This window comes from Leptopilina heterotoma, unplaced genomic scaffold, assembly GCF_015476425.1.
Source record: "Leptopilina heterotoma isolate Lh14 unplaced genomic scaffold, ASM1547642v1 Lhet_7, whole genome shotgun sequence".
Taxonomy (NCBI): Eukaryota; Metazoa; Arthropoda; class Insecta; order Hymenoptera; family Figitidae; genus Leptopilina; species Leptopilina heterotoma.
This window is the reverse complement of record NW_025111161.1, coordinates 247,088-269,567: the sequence shown is the minus strand read 5'-3', so window position 1 is coordinate 269,567 and position 22,480 is coordinate 247,088. Positions and strand designations below refer to the sequence as shown.

Genomic DNA, 22,480 nt, shown 5'->3' with positions numbered 1-22,480 from the left:
TATTATTAATTTATTTCCTATAACTTAATTAGTATATTATTTAACATTTAGAATTATAGGAACTAAAAACAGTCAGGATTTATTTTCTTTTTACTTCCTTCAAATTTTTTCATTTAATAAATTTGTATGTACATTGTTTTAAAGATTTGAATTACAGTTAATTTTTATTTTATTAAAAAAACCAAGTTTTAGCTCCAAACGTTTCGTTAAGAAATATTGATTATTATTTGCCAGACGGGAAAACAGAAAGCATCTCGGAAACATATTTGCAACATAGATATTTCGATAGACCACTTTTGACATAGTTACGATCCACTTCATAAAGAATGTACAATAATATTTTCTTGATTGTTAAGGTATGTTATACAAAAAAATTTATGTGTATGTATTTACAATTTTCTTACATATCTGTTTGCTACAATAGAAGATTCAATTCACGTAGTTCGGTATGTCGTCTTTTACTCTATTCTTTGCAACTTTCGATACATTTAGTAGATGAATAGCATACGTATGAAAAGTATATATACTATATGAAACGATGTAAATTGAATCGATCAGGAGAAATAAAAAATGCCAATATCGAAAAGAACTGATTTCTAATAACGTTCAACCAATCGACATCAAAGAATACACTCTGCAAAATAAAACACTCTAAAGAGCCTTTCAGCGACAATACACACCAAAATACAAAAATAATATCCGAAATAAAAGTTCTTCTCACAAAATACATTGTGTTCGAACTAGGTAAAACAAAAGATAGCAACAAGTTTTCATTTGTAAAAACAGAAAAAAGCAATTTTGCTTTAAATTAAATCTTTATGAACATCGTAAAAGGAAATAAAGTTGGACTTTCATATAAAGAACTTCTATTCAGCAAAGTTCTATACATACAGATGGGATTTTTTTTAAAAATGTTGAGAGAAGTGTTCCTATAAAAAGATATATTTAAAAATATGTTTCTTGTCAGAAATATTTAAAAAAATTAATCGTTGATTTAATTATGAATGTTGTTGCAAATACGAGAATTAAACCTTCTCAATAATTATTTATCTTCATCAAGAGTGTAACGACGTTATTCGTAATATATTGAAAAACAAATATTCATAAACATTTGTAATGATAAGCTTTTTATTTGCTGGGAATTCGCTTCCCGGAAGGAGTCCGAAATCCCTTAAATATTAATTGTTTATAGCACTATAATTGTTTATTACTCATTACCAATATAATTCCGAAACGCGAGTAAATTAACATTTGCAAAAGAATTAATTAATCAACAACATTCTCCAACGTTTTCCCGAACAAAAAACAACTTGTTTTGGTTGCTATTGTTATGTCTCAGAAATGAAACTAAACATAATCATAATTTATATATTTAATTTGTCCGGCATCGGTGATTTAAACCTGCTTTATTCACAGAGCGTATAACTCTGATATTAAGGGACAGGCTTTAAGAAAGTGTTACTGTTAAATTTAAGTTATATTATTAAAGTTTTTATTTGAATCCTTTACAAAGAAAATCAGAGAGAAAGAGTAGATCCAGATGTCTTCAGGGACACTGAAAAAATTAGAACTTTGTGGAATCAATCAAGAATTTAAATGGGGACAAATTTTAAGAGTATTAGTAACTTACCTTCTAAGATTATTCTGAGAGTCGTAGACCTCCTTCAGAGTGAGGTCGAAGAAATGACGTTGTCTAGTGGGAAGCAGAATGTGCAGTAGATTTTCCTTGAATTATTTTCGGGCCAGCCAAAGTAAAAGGCCTGGAGTCCAGGTGTCGAATTATTGATTTGACGTTGAAGTCGAAATAATGCAGTCCTTAGTAAAAAAGAAATGTGCCTCGCATTAGGAATTATCTCCTCGTATGAATTTTCATTGAATGAATTTGATTGAGACTTGAACAATGCACTTGGTACTTGAAGAGATTTTTGGAACTGGAGTCGTAGAATAAACTCGATGACAATACACAACTGTTAACTTGGTCGCGGTTTCTGGACTGATCCGAAGAAGACGCGAAGTGGTGACTTGTGTCCGGTTAAGTTGAAAGCTCTTACTAGACTAACGAAGAACGCGGGTTTCTGATTCGAGAGTGACTTCTGGACTGACGAATTCGGCAATGGTGCGTCCTTTTATATGTATCTTCCACAAAGGGAATTTACGATTAACCACCCACTTTTATCACCTTTGGGTTACAGTGATAAAATTGTATCACATGTAAGTGGGGAACCACTTACAAATGTGGAATATTCGGCGAAAATTGTTGATAAAAAATTAATAGTTAATGGTATGTTTATTTAAAACCAAGAGACCGAAATAGTAAAACAATGGGATTGCAATCGTTTGCGAGGAAAAGGATGTTCTGCTAGAGCAGTCACTCTGATGAATGATGATGAAAGGATTGTGCTTAGGGGTACAAACGAATCAAAGCATTATTATTAGATTACGATACATATAAAAATGATGACGATGTCTTATAATATCTTAGACTTGTCATATAACATTTCATTATAATTTCATACATCCATATAATGTTGACAATTCATTTTGGAAATATAAACTTTATCTGGATTTTTAATTTCAATTTAACCAGTAATTTGGAGATTTAAAATAACATGTATTAATAGTATTTTTCAACATGGAATAGTAAATGATAATTTCTTATTAATGTCCATCCCAAAACATTATTGTCACAAACAGGAAAATTATTGATTTAAAAGCATTATATCTGCTCTAGTATTAATTAGACATTTGGTATAAATTCGTTGGCGATAAAAGAGCAGAGTTAAAGCTCAAGTACCATGCCAATGCCGGTCCGATACCATATGAATAGCCGATGCCACTCGTTGGTTGTAGAAGAGCGTAGTTGAAACTTGAGCATCAATTGGCCCTCATATACATCTCTATTGACGATAGAAGAGCGATGTTGAAACTTTGGTGCCGAGCCTAATACACAAAAAAATAATTTAACTGACACAATATACAATATGTAAAGTACGGGTTAAGAGAAAATATACACCTAGGAGCTTCGAAAAAAGATATGTTTGGGAATTTTTTAACGGCAGGAGGGAGAAAAATTGGTTTTTTATGGTTGACTTCTCATTTAAAAAGAAATTAATATTTTTGGTCCGGATTACTGCGATTCACAAATTGACGCCTGCGCAATATATAAATCAAATTTTGGATTCCCTAACAGATAATTCGTATATAGGCAAAATTTTCTGCCAAGTTCTTTCTGGCATTAGTCGGCTACGATCAATGCGGTGATAAACTCTTCTCTGGTAGATTCAATCGCATCGTCGGCCCGTATTTCTCGAGGTCTCTTATTAATATAACTGTTTTTAAATTAAAAAAGCGTGGTTTATCTTCTTTATGGAATTCTGCAATTAATCAGTTTTGAAGTATACTATGAATTGACCATCGTGAACCTGATGGTCCTTTAACAATGTTCGTTCAAGAATAAGGTCTGCGGCCAGGTCTTCGTATGCATAAAATGTAACTGACTTATTATTACTTATTGCATGCAAGTGTATGGAAGAGTAAATGGAACTTACTAATATTTAGAGACGTGGTAGTGCACGAAGCTTGTCCTCGCTAATTCACTCCAACTTCTGATGGGGTATTAACGGGGCCAATAAACAACTGCAACTAACTGCTTCTCCATTTCATTAGGCACCAGTCTTCTTGCATTCTGGGTACTGTCTACCTTTCACCTGGATTCGTTTAAGAGAGTAATTCTCACGCCAGAGTCGATAAAAGGAATTCAATGTTTTCTGAAGCTTTTTTCCTATCTCGACGTACCTAGAAGCTGTTTCGCAAGAACTCCAGCATTAGGAGAATAAAAATTTTTGTTTCATTTTAATTATTTTTATACAAAATTGTTGTAAAACTCGTGTTATCGTCTGCATTGTCAGCTATTAAAAATCATACTTGAATTTAAGTGGCAGCAGTTTGGTCAGAAATAAAGATAGAGTCTTATCACTTACGTTAAAAAGCTTATAAAATTTCGAAATGAGACTTTTTTCAATATTTCTGACAAGAATAAAGATATCATGTTGCGAAGATAAAACAAACGGTCCGATTTTTCACCAACACTTTGACTTCTTATTTATCCCCTTGAACGGAAAGATTTTTTATCAAAGATTCAAGGTCTCTGTATTCACGTATGGCAAAAATTCCACCAGTACCATTCCTTATGACTTTTTTTCGAATTTCTTTAGAATCCGACATTTAAATTGCAAAAAAATGAAATTTGAAAAAGCTTTTTCTTCAATGAACTAGATTTTTTTTATAAATTACTTAATCACATTGATTTTAAAACAGAATCTCAATATGGGCTTTAGTTAGACATACTTATAATATTCTTTGTGACATATTAATGCTTCTATATTTTAAAATTTTTTTATTATTTACAGAACAACAGGTTCTGGTAATCCAGGCAGTAAATCTCCTGCAGGAGGTACAAGTGGAGAACCACGAACTCCTGTCGCAGGACCACAAAATAAACAACTACAAAATGTTAAAGGCGACCATCCTTCGGTATGTAATAATTTTCTATACCTAAAAATAATTACTTGTATTGATTTTACATTTACTTAACTCCAAATTTATCAACATGTTTTAACAACAAAAGATTTTAAATTTAAAATATCTTTTTAGTTTAGCTTTATTTTTTAAATAATCACTCAGATTTTGTCTATAAAAAGTTTTTTCACTATACAGAATATGGTCATGATTGACATGTTTTTCAATTATTTTATGTTCTGAATTTACGTTTATATATGCTTTACCATTTTTTTTAACAATCCTATTGATTTATGTTAGTTTGAAATATTTTCTGTAAAGAAAACTTGAAACCATCAATAACTATTAAAGGCTTACCTTTCTCTCCAATTATCATATTAACGATCTCCACATTATTCAAGAACAAGATACACAAATGAATGAACACACACTAAACAAAACAACATAAACACACGAGCGTTAATTGACAACTGATTTCGAAACGAATAATTTCCCCCGTAGCCAATGGGACGCAATTCGATCAGAAAGGGATCGTACCTGGATTTCCGTACACAATTCGAGCACACCAAATTACTATTGGATAACTTTGGATTAGATAGCTCAACGTCATTGTATTTAATGTTTATTATTTTACAAAAAGCCATCTTCACCAAACAATTATTAAACATTTCATTAACGTTTCATTTTCTGTAATAAAAATGAACAAGATGCTTAAATCAACAAGTTGGCAGCATGACTCTGTAAATCAACAAGTTGCTTATAAAAGATCATGAATATTGCCATCTTATGTTACACATATTCAATAAAACTTATCTATTTAAAGATGACTTTAAGAAAATTGGTCCAAAGGAGAAAATTTCATTTAGAAATAATAGAAAATTTATTAAAGTTCCAAACTTAATAAATGATCAAATTTCTCAACGTTTGTCACATTATGTGCATTAATAATTTTTAATCTACTTCAGAATCTTAAAAAAATGTCATTGTTGGTATATGTTTTATATTTAATAACATAGAACTTCTTTACTTTGTTGGTACAGGAGATTAAAATTAAAATTTCAAGCGTAAATCCAAAGTAGAAAAGCGAGAAATAAGAGAAATATTCTTAAAAATCAAATAAGGCATTTGTATCTGTATGAACAAATTTGCTTTATCTACTTAAAAGGGTTTACTTTACCATGAAAATTACTGCGAGAAAGGTAGATTTCTATTAGAGAGAAAGATATTTCTTTTTCAATTGAGAGCGAACGTAGATAAATTTATTGTCACTCTGCGTCACAATCTGTTATCTAAACTTAATATATTGTCTTTTATAGGAAGTAGTCAACAAATCAACTTAGATATAGATTTCTATTATTATGAGAGAGTTTTCAGAAACTGATTCTATTTGAAATATCCTTGATTTATTTTCTTTCTTTTTGTTCGTAAATAAAATTTTTTATTATTACTTCATATTAGCTGTTTTTCTATTAGGATCTTAATTTTTAAGTAAAATCTTCAAATCTTTATCTGAATGAAATTGTAAGTTTACTGATATTGATACCGATCTAAAAATAAACAACAACAATTATTTTAGTTTCTATTGTGTACCTGATATTCCTCTTGCACTTCTTAATACTCTATAAAAACATCACTATTTAATGAAGGAAATGATGCCTAATAGTTTACGAACGTTTCAACCAATTTCCTTTTCTCCTTTCCCGAGTATCTGCTTAGAAAATCGTTCGACGTCTATATGTTATCTATCATCTCCATCCCTACTCTAAACATCGTCTGGTTATGTGTAATATAACCTAGTTATTCCACCCTGCATTCCAGTTTCCTCCTAAATACAATTTCTTACAATTTCCTCGTAAACTTTGTACCATTAAAGTTATACCCACCACGATATTCCTCTAAACGTTTCCTTTCAACCATCTCTGAAAAAATTTAATCATAAGACAAAGTTCCAAAAATTCGTTTTTCTTAAATTCAATATGTGTATTATGATTTATTTTCTAAAAACGATATTTTTTAAATGTTTCAAGTTGATTAATTTTTATAATACAAATTTTCTTCTTTTATTTTCAGAGAGCGTTTCTTCAAAGTAGATCGGTCTCTTTGGTTGACATGTACATTGACAATTCGGAACCCAGCGAGAACGTGGGGCAGATCCAGTTCAGCTTAGAGTATGATTTCCAGAATACTAACCTCATCGTTCGTATTATACAGGTAATTCCTATGCATTACAATGCAATTGCAATAAAATAATTTGCCTCCGTGACGTTTCCAATTACTTAATTTAAATTTATTAATATTATTTAGATTCATCTTCTAACTAGAATATGATAATTACACTTTTGAAATTTAATAAACCGCAAGTATCATAAGTAATATGAATAGAATTCAGATTATTTTTTTATCTGCTGTGTTTATTTGGTGAAAAGTATCAAGGTCTTTTTCAAAAAAAAATTAAAGTCAATATATTTTCATCTTGCAATTTTGTTTTTCGATTGTATTTGCGTGAGGAGAATATTATTCTTACGAAAAGAGAACTTCAAGATTTACAAAAAAAGGGAAAAACATTTTGGGTTATGATCCATGAAAATTATATAACTACATGTACATATCATATTTTTCTCTCCTTGCTTGTATAGCCAGTTTTCAGACGTGGTAGTCGTTTCCGACCCAATTGCTTAACAATTATTTATAACACTGCTCTCATGTCAGGTGATCTTTTGACCTCCTTGAACGAAAATTTTGTAACTTATGGTGGACCTTCTTGAGGTTGTGGTAAAGTCAACATCCCACTGCAATTTTCAAGGTCCTCAAAACTTTCAACATTTTCTTTTGTATATTTCTTCATAAATCTAAAAAACTAAAAAATATATATTCAACTATCACATAAATTATCTCTTAAAAAGATTTTAGTGAAACCAAGTTTTTTAAAATAATACTTGAAAATGTAGAAGTTAAACTAATTATAATTCATCAATTAAAATTAAATTAACTTCGCAAATATAAAAGGTGATTAATTATTTATTAATATACTAAAAGTTTAATTAAAAAAATTATTTTGATCAGTAAAATAATTTACTTTAATATTTTCTTATCTTATAATTTCTTACTTGCCATCGAATGTCATTGTAAAATATTAGAAAACTTTTATATCAAATCGAAATCTAAATGGTGACTATGTGAATAACTGAGCTGACGGAATACGGGGATAAATCATATTACTAACTGCAAAATGCTTTGGCTGTTGATCATTAAAGGCATATCTGTGGACGCATCAGAGATTCTCTTGCGGAAATTTGATGGATGTTAGGATAGGTTTCAATATCAATGTTAAAGAAAGCTTTTGTGTTGTAACATATAATGGTTATGACAAAATACGTTTCTTCTAAATATAATTTTTTCTGAATAAATAACAACTATTTGTCGCCCTACTTATCGATTTTCCTATTAGAGTTGATAAACTTTCTTTTTAATTCATACAAAATAAAAAAAAAAAGACAATTTAATTTAATTATTATTTTTAGATAGCATGAGTTTCGTTTTAGTTTCTTAAAGATTCAATTGTAATATATTACCTATTCCTTTTTTTTAATTAGAAGGAAAATAGTTTTAACTCATGTATACTTAAATGAAAACGAAAACTAGTTTAAAACTTTTGGGGGAGAATGAGAATCTTGATGCTTGGGGCTCTAGAGTGCATATTCTCATTTCTCTCAGGCACAACACACATAAGTTTCTCAATGTTGCACAAATTTTCGATCCTTCTAACTTGTTTTCTTTACTAATTAAAATGTTACTTTTTATTAATATTTCTTACATTTATTTAATCCCTTCTTGGGTTCTTTCAGTCGTCGTAACAAAAACTTTATGTAATTAACTCTTTTACCATAATTACATATAGTACAAATCTAACTTAAAAAAAAGAAATCTATGAGTGAAATATATTATTAACGTTGGACAATTAAATCTCGAATGCCATGTGCGAATTATTGAATAAAAACCATTTCAGTCTAACGAATCGAATATAAAAATCCCAGTTAACAATTTGGAATTAAATTTTAATTAATTACAAAACAAGAATAGAAACAGACTTTTCACTTTAATATTAACTTGAAAAGAGACATTTCTGGGTTAGTAGATTCAAATATATAACTATAAACGAAGTAATGTCTGATTTTATAACGTTAAAAGCAGATTTGTGATATTATTTAGCAAGACCATCAAATTTGTGATGGCTCCTGTGGTATCTAACAATAGCAAATAGCTACGAGGGATTCTATTAGTGGCCAGTTACATATAGTATATAACTAGAGTTGATTAACCACAATGAGTTGGTCGCTTAAATGTTCCAGATGTATATTCCTCCAATAATAATACCTTTTACTGCTCCTAGCTTTCTACTGAAATGCTCCTGTAAATTACTTTCTACTTTATGTAACCAACAATAATTTGACAAAAAGCGCAGTAATTAAATTTACTAAAAGCATTGACAATTATTAAGAAATTTAAATAAAGGAGAAATAAATGAAAACCTGAAAAAACAATGAATGTATAGAAAAAAAATTGTAAATTTTATCGCAAGATTAAAAATACTTGTATGATATATTTTTAGAGTGAAATCGATAGGTGTGAGTGTAGAAAACGAGAAATAGGTTTTGAAAATAATGAAGTATGCTTGACCCACAGATGGCTTAGACAAATTTGACTTGACATGGTGACTACTTTAATCCATTACTCTCAAGTCACTTGATCCTACATGGATGTGCTTGGCTCAGTGTCAACCAATTTAAGCAGTGAAGCACATACCTGTGAAATAATTTTCTAAAGTTTAACTAGGAAACAGTATCTTGTTTGTGTGAGCTTGAATTTTCTTGGTACATACACATTTTATATCTTAATTTGATCTTAGGCGTTATAATCTCTTAGTTCGAAAAATCTTGAAATAGCTTTCCTATGATTAAAAGTTTAATATGCTCTAATAGCTTTGCTGCCAGTAAGTTCGGCATTAAATACTTTCACAAGTTTTAATCAATTTACCCAATCATATTCTATACTCAATCTTGTCCTACCTTGATAACTTATTTTGCCTGTGCCGGGATTTTATTTGCCTTTACTAGCATAATATCTTTTATCACTCAACCTCTTAAATGTTAATACAACCTCTAACAGCATTGATATTTCCTCTGGTACTCGTCAATACTTTTAACGATTCAACTTAATACGTACCCATTATTACTTACAACCATCGTTTTATTATCTAACCACCATTCATAGATTTTCTTACCATCTACTCTATTTTTTACTGCTACTCTCCCTTCTATTATTTGTTCATCAATTCCAAACTTTACTGCATACACCATCCTTCACATTTACTTTAATATCTTTTTCTGTATAATTCGAATTCTTCATAAAACTTTAGAGAAACTTAAGCTATTATATCAATATCCTAATAATTCAACAGAATTGCAGAACAAATCCTAGTAATAATTTTAATTTTTTTTGCTCTATTTCTTATCATCAATTACTTTGTTTAACCTCCCCTTTAACTTCATTATATACTTTTTTCTTTCTTCACTTCTCATCTCTACTGAATATAACTTTGGATCCATTGTCATCTTTATCCATTGTTCGTGCCGGTTCGATATTAAACTCTATCCCAATTATTGTTAACAATTTTTTGACTTTCTGTATTCTTGTTACGACTCAGAAGGAATCTAAACATACCCTAAATTATATGTTTAAGTTCTCCGGCATCGGTGATTCATACCTGATTAGAGTGAAAGGCTCTGATCTTAAGCGACAGGTTTAAGAGAGTAACTGTGAAAATTGAAATTAAATTATTAAAGTTTTTATTTGAATCCTTTACCATTAGAATGAGAGAGAAAGGGTAGATCCAGATATCTTCAGGTACACTTTTAAAATTATTGTTAGAGTCGTAGACCCAGCAAGCGATACCTCCTTCAGTGTGAGGTCGAGGAAATGACTTTGTCTAGCTGAAACAGAGAATGCAGTAGATTTTCCTCAAATTGTTTTCGGGCCAAAGTGAAAGCCAAAGTGAAAGGTCCGGAGTCCAGGTGTCGAATTATTGATTTGACGTTGAAGTCGAAATAATGCAGTCCTTAGTAAAATAGAAATGTGCCTCGCATTAGGAATTATCTCCTCGTATGAATTTTCCTTGAATGAATTTGATTGAAACTTGAAGAATGCAGCCTAGAAGTAACCGAATTATTGATTTGATGTCAAGGTAATGCAGTCCTTAGAAAAACAGAAATGTGCCTCGTAGTAGAAATTATCTTCTTGAATGAATTTGACTAGGACGAGACTCGAAGAAGGCACTTGGTACTTGAAGAGATTTTTGGAACTGGAGTCGTAGAACAAACTCGATGACAGTACACAACTATTTAGTTAACTTGGTGGCGGTTGGTGGACTGACACGAAGAGCACATCTGATTAGATGGTGGTTTCTTGACTAGATAACTTGAAGGCGTTTCCTGGACTGAAGAATTCGGCAAGGTTGTCACCTTTTATAGGTTCCTTTTGATACTACGTCACACCACCCACTTTTATTGATTTTTGGTTCAGTATTGTCCAATTGATTTAATTTGGGCGCGTGTGCTTAGTTCCTGTATTAGGTGGATGACTGACCCTATATAGGAGGATGAAAAGACATTAATGACTTTATTTGGCATCTGTTCCTCTAAGTCTCTAGTAGTCTGCAACAGATTATGGTCAATCATTTCTTCCTGAAATACTTAAGAAAGGTGCAACAAGACGGTGTATAACCGAGTAGAGACACTAACCTTCGAGAGCTGCCTGTGTCCCTTTTCCCAAAATTTCTTGGACATCTTAGGATAAATAAATGGAATTTATAATTATTCTTATGAAACTCCATCAAATTCAATAAATGTTGAATTAGTTATTAGCACACTGAACTCATGGTGAAAATAATATTAAGATGACAGAATCGTATAATTAAAATAGTCTCACCTGTAATAAAAGTATTTGTCATCAAAATGGAAGTAAGCGAAAAGTATTGAGGAGATCGTTTACTTCCTAATAGAACGAATTGGCTAAATAGTGGATGTATAATAATTTGTACATAATATTCTAATTCATAAATTGATAGCAAAACCCCTAAAAGCGTTTTGTTAACTAAGTGGAAAATCATTCAAACCAGAACTGTTATAATACTCGTCAATCTCTGGCCACCAAAGCCCACCTTGTTGTTTTGATCATACAAAATTACCAGTGGAATGATTCCTAGAAAAGTGATCTTTGGAATTTGCGTCCGAATTCTTATTGATAGGAGTACATGTTTTATCTACATAGAAGTTCCGATGGAATTAATTTATTATTTATTTATATTAATTTTACATTAACAAACAAGAAGTAAAAGTAGTAATTAGATGTTATACTTTTTTATATAAATTAAATTAATAAAAACTCTGATTTTATAAACGTTATTTTGTGAAGTTATATAATGAAACAATTTTGTATTTCGATGAGAAGATGTAAATTCTACAAACAGGAAATTATGTTTTCTGCAATGCATTTTAAATTATAAAATCAAAGTTTGAATTTCGCGTTCTATGTACATTAAAGCAGTTTCATTGGAACAAAATTTCTCCCGGGTGAAATCATGCACATTGAAAATTCACACCAATTTTAAACTTGTCCCATGGTAGGTTACGTGTTTGGCTTGTATGAATTTTTTCTTTTGCGTCAGTAACAGAAAATTCATGGTAAATATTGGACTTTATTAATTCACTTTTTTAAAAAAAAATATTATTTCTTTATACACTAAATGACCCGAAATTCTACAGATTAGTTTAATTAATAAACACTCACATTTAGGAATGTTTAGAATAATCTTCTGCTTTTGAAAATTTCTTGTTACTAACAGAAATGATTAGAATTGTTACTCTTTGAAATGGTTATTATAAATAATGTAAATTGATAAGAATATTATAATGCAATTTTATATCATTCTGTTACATTTCCGTAAGAAAATTGTAAGTTATGTGTACAAAAGAAAATTTAAAAAGTAGCTAACAAAACTCACATGCAGACAAGTGACCGTAGGGTAATAAAGATTGACGCTTTGTTTCACTCTTCAATGATTTAAGTGTCTTTTATTAGATTTTTCTGTGTAATCTTCGACAAACACACAAAAGCAATAATAGTAGTGACATAAAAATTTGTCAACAGTACATTTAAAGCTTATTAAAGACGTAAAATTGAATGAGAAATCGAAGTGTAAGTGATGAGTAAATGATTTACATTAGCCATTCAATATTTTTCGATTTGGATAAAACAACTAAAAGTAAACTCGTAACATAATTCAATAGTTTAATTAAACAAAGTGGCGCTTATTTACTCAGGCGGCTTCAATGCACCTCTTCATAGTCAGGTGATCATTTTTTGTCATACCTCTATTGATTCTTCTTTAATACCATTTTTTTATTTTAATGGTCCAGACTTATGCGAGTACCTTTCTCTAGGTTCTTATGTTAAATTGCGTGAAGCTGCAATCCAATTGTACGTTAGGTAATTAATTACTTTCATTACCCAAGATATGCCCGCCTATTTCTATTACATCGTCTTCGTAATTAATATCAGGGTGGCTCAGAAGTCTTAAAATAAATTAAAGAACAAAGAAAATATCATTTCATACCCTTTTTAAAATTCAAACGATGTGTGATCGATTTTGTTGAAATCCATTATTTAATAAAAATAATTAGTAAATGTAACTTACTTAATAATTGATTTTTTGAGACATAAATTCTTCCAATGATTCATTACTAGATTTTTACAGTATTGCGCACTTAATAACATTTATCTTTTTTTCATTTTATTTGATGTAATTGTTGTGTTTATTACAAAAACTGTTTAAACTTTTGGAGAAAATAAAAGTTCTTACTTCCGGTCTTCTTTCAACGACAATTTATTTTTTTGCCTTTTGTATTTAATTAAATCTTCTCCACTTTATTGCAACTAGAAGACTTAATTTTCTCCGATAATATTGTTGACGCTATTTACTCTTGTTTCACTAGCAATTGATAAATAAGTTTATTAATACTTTCAACCTTACAAGACAAAAGACATTGTAGACCATATTTGATACAGTGACCAATATTTTGAGTTGATTTTCCACAAACTTTAACACGTTTTTATTATCGTCATTTTTTGTTAAAAATCGTCATTTTTTCTATGTTAGCTGCACTTCATATAAATAATTATAATTTCACCACCAATTACTATTTCGGCCGCAAATGTCAGTTTTTCAATATTCAATATGGCGACCTAACATGACGGTTAATTTTAAAATTGACGCTTTTCGACCGAAATTCATCTTCTGGGGGTTTTTAGGGTCGCTAATTGCGAATCTGATATCAGATTTTCAAAATTCAAAATGGATCCAATATGGCGGACGAGAAAATTAAAAATCCTGCGTATTTGCTTGAAACTTGTTACTCGGGGGTTTTTGAGGTCGCTGATTACGAATCTGATGTCAGATTTCCAAAATTCAAAATGGCGGACCATAAAGCATTTCTTTAATTTGTTTTATATTAATGTAAATTTTATTGGTCAGTAGATAAATTTTATCGACAAGAGAAAATTCTGTTAATATTGACACTAGTTTTAGCGTTGTGTGGATCTGTAAGGCACATCGAATTCTTGTTCAGAGAAAACTGTTGTAATTTTATACGAACGCAATTATCGAAGCGTTATAAGACGATTAACATAAGCGGTGTAGGGATTAAAGCTTTGATCGACACAAGTAGCGATTTGGGTCTGTTACACGTCGATAATTATATTAAGATAGGAGCATCATGTTTTGATTAGAATTTAACGTGCTTTACAGCTGTAGGCTCAATTTGCAGAGCTGGAAGAACCATTAATTGGTCCCTAAAAAGAAAGTAATCCTCGAAAGATGTACATTGAAAAAACTTAAAATTTTATTATGTCAAAGACAAATTCTATCATTATGCAGATAGTTTATTTAGACCGAGTTGTATACAGACGCATCAGCTCTTGGTGCTATAGTCAAGTGGCATACTTGAACCGCACAGTGATATTCATTTTGACGAAACTGGCAGTGCCTGAGCTACTAGATTGGTACAAGTACATCGACAAGCGCTACATCAATACATGAATACTGTACCTTCAAAGAGAAACGGGTGTCAAGCTTATCACACTTTTGTTGAGCACCTATTAAAAATGTCCATTTTATTTTTCACGTGATAAATTCTTTATTACAACGCAACACATAAACTTTTTGTAATACTTCTGCAACACTATAAATTTTGTTATGAACCACTTTTCTGTTATATTTACGTAACATCATATTAAAGTCAACCCTTTCGTGCCTCCAGGAAACACAGAGAGTTGGATTTTGTTAAATTTTGTTACTCCAAGTGAATTTTAGTAATTTAAAAAAAAAATTCTCTGTTTTGAATTTTGAAAAAGATTTTAGATTCATAATCATCGACTTAGAAAAATCCATGAGTGAGTGTCTATAAATTCTGTATTTTTCAAATCAATTCATGGATAAAATAATTGTCAAATAAAAGTTTAGAAAAAGAGCTTCCTTTCAAATTATAATTTATACATATAAATATAAAATCGCGAAACAAAATAATTGAATATATTAATTTGTTTTTGTGAATAAAATATTAAATAAATTCATTCATGAGAAAAATATTGTTTAAATTAATTCGCGTGTAAAATAATTGTTAAATGTATTCACAAATAAAGTACTTGTATTTACTCACGAATAAAATATTTATTATAATGCTAGTATTTATTTTTGATAATAATTTTTAAAAAAAGTTCGGTTTAAAATCGAGATTTAATATTTCATTGGTATAATAATAATAATAAATATTTCAATAATAACGAATAAAAATCATATCAAGTTATTTTTAACCATGGAATTATAAAATAAATTTCTGAAAATAATTCTATTTTCTGTTAGGTCTTTTTTGTTTTTTTTTTCTTGAAAATCAGATTTTCTTGATTCAGATATTTAAAATTGTTAAAAAATAAAAAAAAAATGTATTTGAGACGAAGTGAACTCACTGGTGGCAAAAGTACAACTGTCTAAAATCTGTCTTACTGAAAGGTCCCTTGTCTACTTTAATATTAATTTATTCTCTTGAAAGCACCCTTGTTAAAGAAACTCATCCTATTCATGTCTGCAATTAATATCGTTTAAATCTATAGACACTCAAATATTCCTTACGCTAACTAGTACAGTCGAAGGTGTGTTCTTTTTACTGCCTTACATACTTCTTACTTATATATAGAAAAGTTTAATTTTAAAAAGTTAATAACTCTTAAAATAATTCAGTCTTTTTTTACACTTAGTATAAATATTGATTTATTTACATAATAAAAATGTTAATAAAAATATTACAAGTATTATAATCTCTTTTTTATAATCATTACAAATTTTCGAAGATTTAAAAATTTTTTGCTTTTATTAGCAATTTTATTCTAACCCTATGCGATATACATTAAATTAAAACACTAATTTTAAAAAACATAAATGCTTAGGAGGGTTTTTGGGACCGCTGATTACGAATTTGAAGACCTTTTTCCAAAATTCAAAATGGAGGATCAAATATGGCGAACGAATTTTTAAGAATTGATCGAAATCGTTTGAAAATCTTTTTTTGAGGGTTTTCGGGGCCGCTGATTACGATTCTTAACTTAATTATATTTCATTAACGTTACTTTTTTAAATAAAAGCAACTTCAGATTCGTAATCAGCGACCCCGAAAACCCCCAAGCAGGTAATTTCATGAAATTTTATTAATTTTCGATTTTTTTTTCAAATTTCAATTCTCTTTGAAAATAATAAAATTCTTCTCTGAAACATGAAATTAAAAATATATTTATTTTTGTATTTAAATAATTGAATTCTCATAGAATTTACTAATAAAAATGGTTTTAAAAATGAATTTCAGTTAAAATTTTAGATTATAATTAAATATTAAAAGCATTATTATGTGGATTTTTAGAAATAATTAAATTTTCAATTATTTTCATAAATAATAAAAATTTTTACAGGAATTCAATTATTTTTATAAATAATAAAATTCTTTTAGGAATTCAATTACTTTCATAAATAATAAATCTCATCGCAGAATTTAAGTTATTTTTAATACAATTTTAATCGAATTTCTCGAAAAATGTAATTATTTAAAAATATGTTTATAGAATTCTTTATATAAATTAAATTTAAAAAAAACATTCAATTATTCAATAAATTATTTATTTGCATTTTATTTATATTTAAATAATTGAATTCTAGTAGAATTTTCTAATAAAAATTAATTTAAAGATAATTTTCAGTTAAAATTTTAGATAATAATTTAAATATTAAAAGCATTATAACGTGGATTTTTAGAAATAATTAAATTTTGAAAAATTTTCAAACTAAAGTCATTAAAATTCGTAATTTTTAATATTTTTCACAAAAAATTCTGTAGAATTATTTCTTTTTAAAAGTTTAATAGGATTTCTATTGAAATTATTTCAAGTTTTTATTTTGCAATATATATTTAATTGCAGAATTTCCGAATAATTGAAATTTTGTAAAATTGAATTGTAAACGAATGAATTTGAAAATTCTCATAAAAGTCATCGCAGCGTTTCAATTATTTTTCATACAATTATAATTGAATCCTTTGAAAATAGTAATTATGTTCATGCAAGTTTTAATAAAATTCGACAAAAGAATTCAATTATTTAAAAATTTGTTACTAAAATTTTTTATGAGAATTGAATTTTGAGAAACATTCAATTATTCAATAAATTATTTACTTTTGCATATAAATAATTAAATTCTTGTAAAATTTTCTAATAAAAATTGATTTTCTTTTCATAAAAATGAATTTCAGTTAAAACTTTAGATTATAATTGAATATTTAAAGCAATAAAGCGTGAATTTATAGAAATAATTGAATTTTGAAATTAATTTTTTTGAAAAAGTTTAATTGAATTTTCTTTTATATTATTTGAAGTTTTTATTTTCTAAAATGCATTTAATTAAAGAATTTAGGAATAATTGAAATTTCGTGAAATTGAATATTGTAAACAAATGGATTTGAAAATTGCCAAAGAACTTTAAAAATTAAAAATAATATTATTAAAAATAATATTATTATTAAAAATTATTAAAAATAATAGATATAAATTAAAATTATAGTTAAAAAAATTTTTGAAAATAATAATTGAATTGAAATAATGAAAATAATTTTGAAGAAGTATAATATTCTTATAATATAAAATAATGATTTTATTACTTGGTCATCTTTAATTATTATAAAATATGAAGATACCGATTACTCCGAGTCTTTTACTCGGAGTTATCGATATCTTCATGTTTTATAGTTATAAAAAAATTTATTGAACTAAAATTTCATTCATTGTAAAAAATAACACCAAAATTGATTATTTTAATCTTTTTTGGTATTAATTTAATCTGCAACATAACTTTTATTATAATAATTATATTATTATTATTACATTACTTACGCATAAAAAATTATTTAATTAGTCAATTTTCAAACATTCAATTGTTGCTTTTCTTCTGATTTTGTGATTCAAATCAATCTAGTTGTATTTACTTTATTTATCAATCTTATTTTTGAATTATATTTTTGAAAATTAAGCTCATGATTCAATTTGTGTTTTAATTAAAATCATCTCTTTCTTTCAGTTAAATGAACTGATTGACGTTCACCACAAGACTGAAAGTCCTCAAGAACTATAAGTTTTAAAACTTTTCTCTATTAATGTATTCCTTTTTATAACATGTTGAGTTTTAAGATAATTAGTCAACACGTAATTACTCTTAAATAGACGGTAATTTTCTATTCTTTGAGACATCATTAATATTTCTATAGTTTTCTAATGATATAGACGACCCAAGTGTTGTAGATCGTATCGACCACTTGCCAATTTTTTTTGCGCGAATATTTTTTATAAGCAGATGTATACCTACTGAATCTATAGAGTATATCTTTCTCAGTAGAAGTTAACTTTTGATTAAAGTTCTTCATTTATTCTTCTTTCACTTTACATCTATTAAGCATAAGAAATATTTTCAAACACTTATACAACTGCATATATCCTCATTTGTTTCACAATATTTATTTTTACTGTATAAAGTTCTTATTTTACGTCGAAACCTGGATATACGCGACATGAATTTATAAAATTCGGAAGAAATTAAAATTAATTATATTCAAACTAGTTAGCTGTCATTAATGTAACTAATGTTTTGTTTTTAAAATCACTTTTATGGTACCTTTGTGAAAAAATTTATTTTGTGATATGACTTTTCGTTGTATTTAAGATTTTAGATTACTAAAATATGAGCCACCCACCGAAGTCGCCACATATATCAAGGCTGTGATGTGAATAAACTTTTCGATCAATGATACAGACATTTATTTACAAGTGCACAATTAAAGATGTACGTGTCACAATTACCTTTCAAAATTCTCCATAACTTTGGACTATGGAGGCCAAAATCGTCCTCTATATGGAACAGTCAACTATACAATTTGTACAGCTTCTTTATGATTAATATACTCATCACTTTTATGATCTCCTTCCTTATCGTTGGTACAACACAAAATGAAAGCTCTCAATCTTATATAAGTGAAGATTTCTTTTTAATTGTTGACATGATTGGTATAGGCTTGAAAATATTAAATCTTTTTATTTTTCGCGAAGAAATTATTGCTTTTGACAATATGTTCGAAGATAGTATTTGCTCTCCCAGAAATGATTTTGAATTTGAAATAAAAAAGAAGTTTGATAATTTCAACAGGTAACGGATAATTTTTTATTAAATTTCTTTAGTAAAAAATTAGACAAAAATTTTTATCTAAAATTTTATTAAAGAAATTTCTGAGATATTCTAGAAAGATATTCATGTGTATTTATAACGTAGAAGAAAAAAAAATGATTAAATATAAGAGAAAATGGAAGAGACATGTAAAATTTACAATATTTCAGATCAAGTACAATTTTATTCCTCTCAGTAGGTTATGTGGCATCGATAATATATTTTATAATAATAACAATTTTGACTGAAGAAAATACTATTTCCTTACCTTTAAAAATATGGATTCCATATGAAATAGATTCACAAATGAAATTCTGGTTAACCTATTTATATGAAATAACGATAACTTTAATATTAGTCTCCATAAGGATATCGATTGACTGTTGCGCAATAGGTATGATACAACAGATATTAGCACAATTAGAAATTATTAAACATCGTTTTTATCAAATGGATGAAACGAGGAGGGAAAATTACTGTAAAGTCGAAGAATCTTTTGAATCCAACAGCATTAAAAACTGCATGTTTCATCATTCGTATATGTATTTGTAAGAGAAACTTAAATACCACAAATAGTAAATGTTCGTAAATTAGAAGTAGATTTTAATATTCTCCATTTTTTATTTTTACAACAAAGTACATTTTTCTATAAGTGCGCACTTTTCTTTATAAATTTTTTGCTAAATTATTTCTTTCCACTGTGTTGATTTAAACCAGACTTTATGATAAAAAAATGAATGATCTAATGTAAATTTACTCTGTTACTTTTTCCTCTATGAGTAATGCTAATCTTCTTAATGAATCGACTAGGATACTGTCTCAACTCTAGTTATCAAGTTGATTACCTTAAAATTAATGATCTGACGAAATTAGAATTTTTACCCGCATTTTAAAAATGAAAGGATTTTTATATTATTAACTACTATTAGAACTTCCGATAGAAAATACAGTATCAAGTTTTTTTTTAATAGTCTAAGTGTCAAAGCTTTCCCAGTGTCAATTAAGACTATTCACCAACCTCAAGTTTCTTCCGCAGGTGCGGTGAAGAAAAACGCATTAAATATAGATAGCAACGGATGTGAAAATTCCTTTGTTTCTTTTATAGCTTCTCCAGGGATTTTATTTAAATTCAGAGGTTTCAATGTCTTCACCGCTTGCTCACAATATTGTAAATTTTTTTATAGCTGCAAGTCTAATTTACAGAAATATTTTTAATATTTAAAAAAAGCTTTACTAGAATATCATCATCTTTTAGATTCTTTTTTAATTTAAAACAAATTTTAATTTTAAAACAAATTTGGGTAAAATTTTGGACCCAAAAATGTAAGAACGTTTATTATCGTACTTTTTACGCTGACTTCGAATCTGTCGTTAGATTTTCTCTAACATGTCAAATTTCAAAATGGCGGACCCAATATGGCGAGAAAAAAAATAAAAAAAACCATAGAATTTGTTTACAAGATGTTACTCGAAGGCTTTCAGGTTCACTGATTACGAATATGAAGTCAGATTTTAAAAATTAAAAATGGCGGATGAAGAAAGTTTTTTTTTCGTCCGCCATATTGGATCCGCCATTTTTAATTTTAAGAATCTGACTTTAAATTCGTATTGAGCAACTCAGAAAATCTCCTAGTAATAAGTTTCAAGCGAATCCGTTAGATTTTTAATATTTTCCTCCGCCATATTGAATCCGCCATTTTGAATTTTTACAATCTGACTGAAAATTCGTATTTGAAACCCAGAAACCTTGTCGACCTGTATTATTATTTATTAGACTTTGTAATAAAAATATGAGGTTTGTTTTACACTTTAGGACGCTTTACATTTTTAGTACCAAAAATTACCTTTTAATTTTTAATACAAAAAATTTTCTCTTCCTTTATTACTAAATTTTTATAGTACAAACAAGAAGAGGTACAAACATTCGTTTTTTTATTTCCAACTGTTGCAAAAGAAAATTTCATTAACGGAAACAATAAATGTTTTCATTACTCTAGAAATATTTTAAGGTATATCACAGAATTGGTCTTGAAAATTTCCCCTTTTAAAACTTCGAACTGCAACTTGGATATATATTTTATTGAACAGAAATCTGATAAAACTTAATTTTCAGTTTTTCTAATTTTTAAAGTGGCTTCAAGTATTCAACATCTGATAAAAAAAAATCCACATCCCTTAGTATATCCGCGTACATTTTTCCTTAAATTTTGATGATTTTACTTTACGAGCATAACTTTTATTTTTGATTTCTTCGACAAATTTTTAAGTAAAATTTTTTGAAGACAATCTTTTCAATACAGACTAGTTCCTCTCTTGTGATTACGATTTTTCATCACGTACAAAATAGAAATGCACTTTCAAAATAAAGATTTTGAATTTCCAGTATTACTATTCAAGAAAGAAGATTCAATTTTCAATCTATAATAATTTTGTACAATGATGCATGAATGAAAAATATTTTAGTTATCAATTATAAAATTAGTTTTCTAAACTTAATTTTGGAACGCAATTTAAATTTCACGTTGCATGTATTGCACAGTAATATCAATACAAAAAAAAAATTTTTAAATAAACATTTAAATAAAATTTTTAAATAAACTTTAAATTTAAAAAAAAATTTTTAATTTTAAAATAAATTTTTTAATAAAATAAAATTTTTAAATTTATTTAAAGAAATCTGTATTATTTTCTAATAGAATTGGAGCAAAACTGAGAAATGTTCTAAGTTTAATGGTTTTTCAACAATTCTTTTTAACAATTTTACTTTTGGGCGCCGTTCTCTATCAATTATCGATAACAGGTTTTTATAATTTTAAATTTTGGACTTCATTAACAGCCTGCAGTAATTTTTTATTTGAAATTTTTCTATTTTGTTACTATGGAGAAGAAATGATGGAAAAGGTTTTTAATTTTCAATTTGAAAAAATGACTAAAATGAATATAATTTTTTCTAAAAATTATAATTATTATAAACAAAAGGGAATATTTTTTAGAGTCGACATGTGGCAGACGTAGTTTATGAGACTGATTGGACTGGTCAAAATATAATTTCCAAAAAGTATTTAATTTTAATAATGATGAGAGCATCTAGACCAATTG

General features: G+C 27.9%; 1 protein-coding gene across 10 annotated transcripts in view; it reads left to right on the top strand.

The window, feature by feature from the left end:
• LOC122510525 (synaptotagmin-7) overlaps positions 1–22,480 on the top strand; it is a 405,459-nt gene that overhangs the window by 371,184 nt on the left and 11,795 nt on the right. For all 10 annotated transcript variants that reach the window (XM_043625248.1, XM_043625251.1, XM_043625250.1 and 7 more), the window contains 2 exons: positions 4,410–4,533; positions 6,589–6,729. In XM_043625248.1, coding sequence (XP_043481183.1) covers positions 4,410–4,533; positions 6,589–6,729 — 265 coding nt within the window. The remainder of the gene's footprint in view (positions 1–4,409; positions 4,534–6,588; positions 6,730–22,480) is intronic.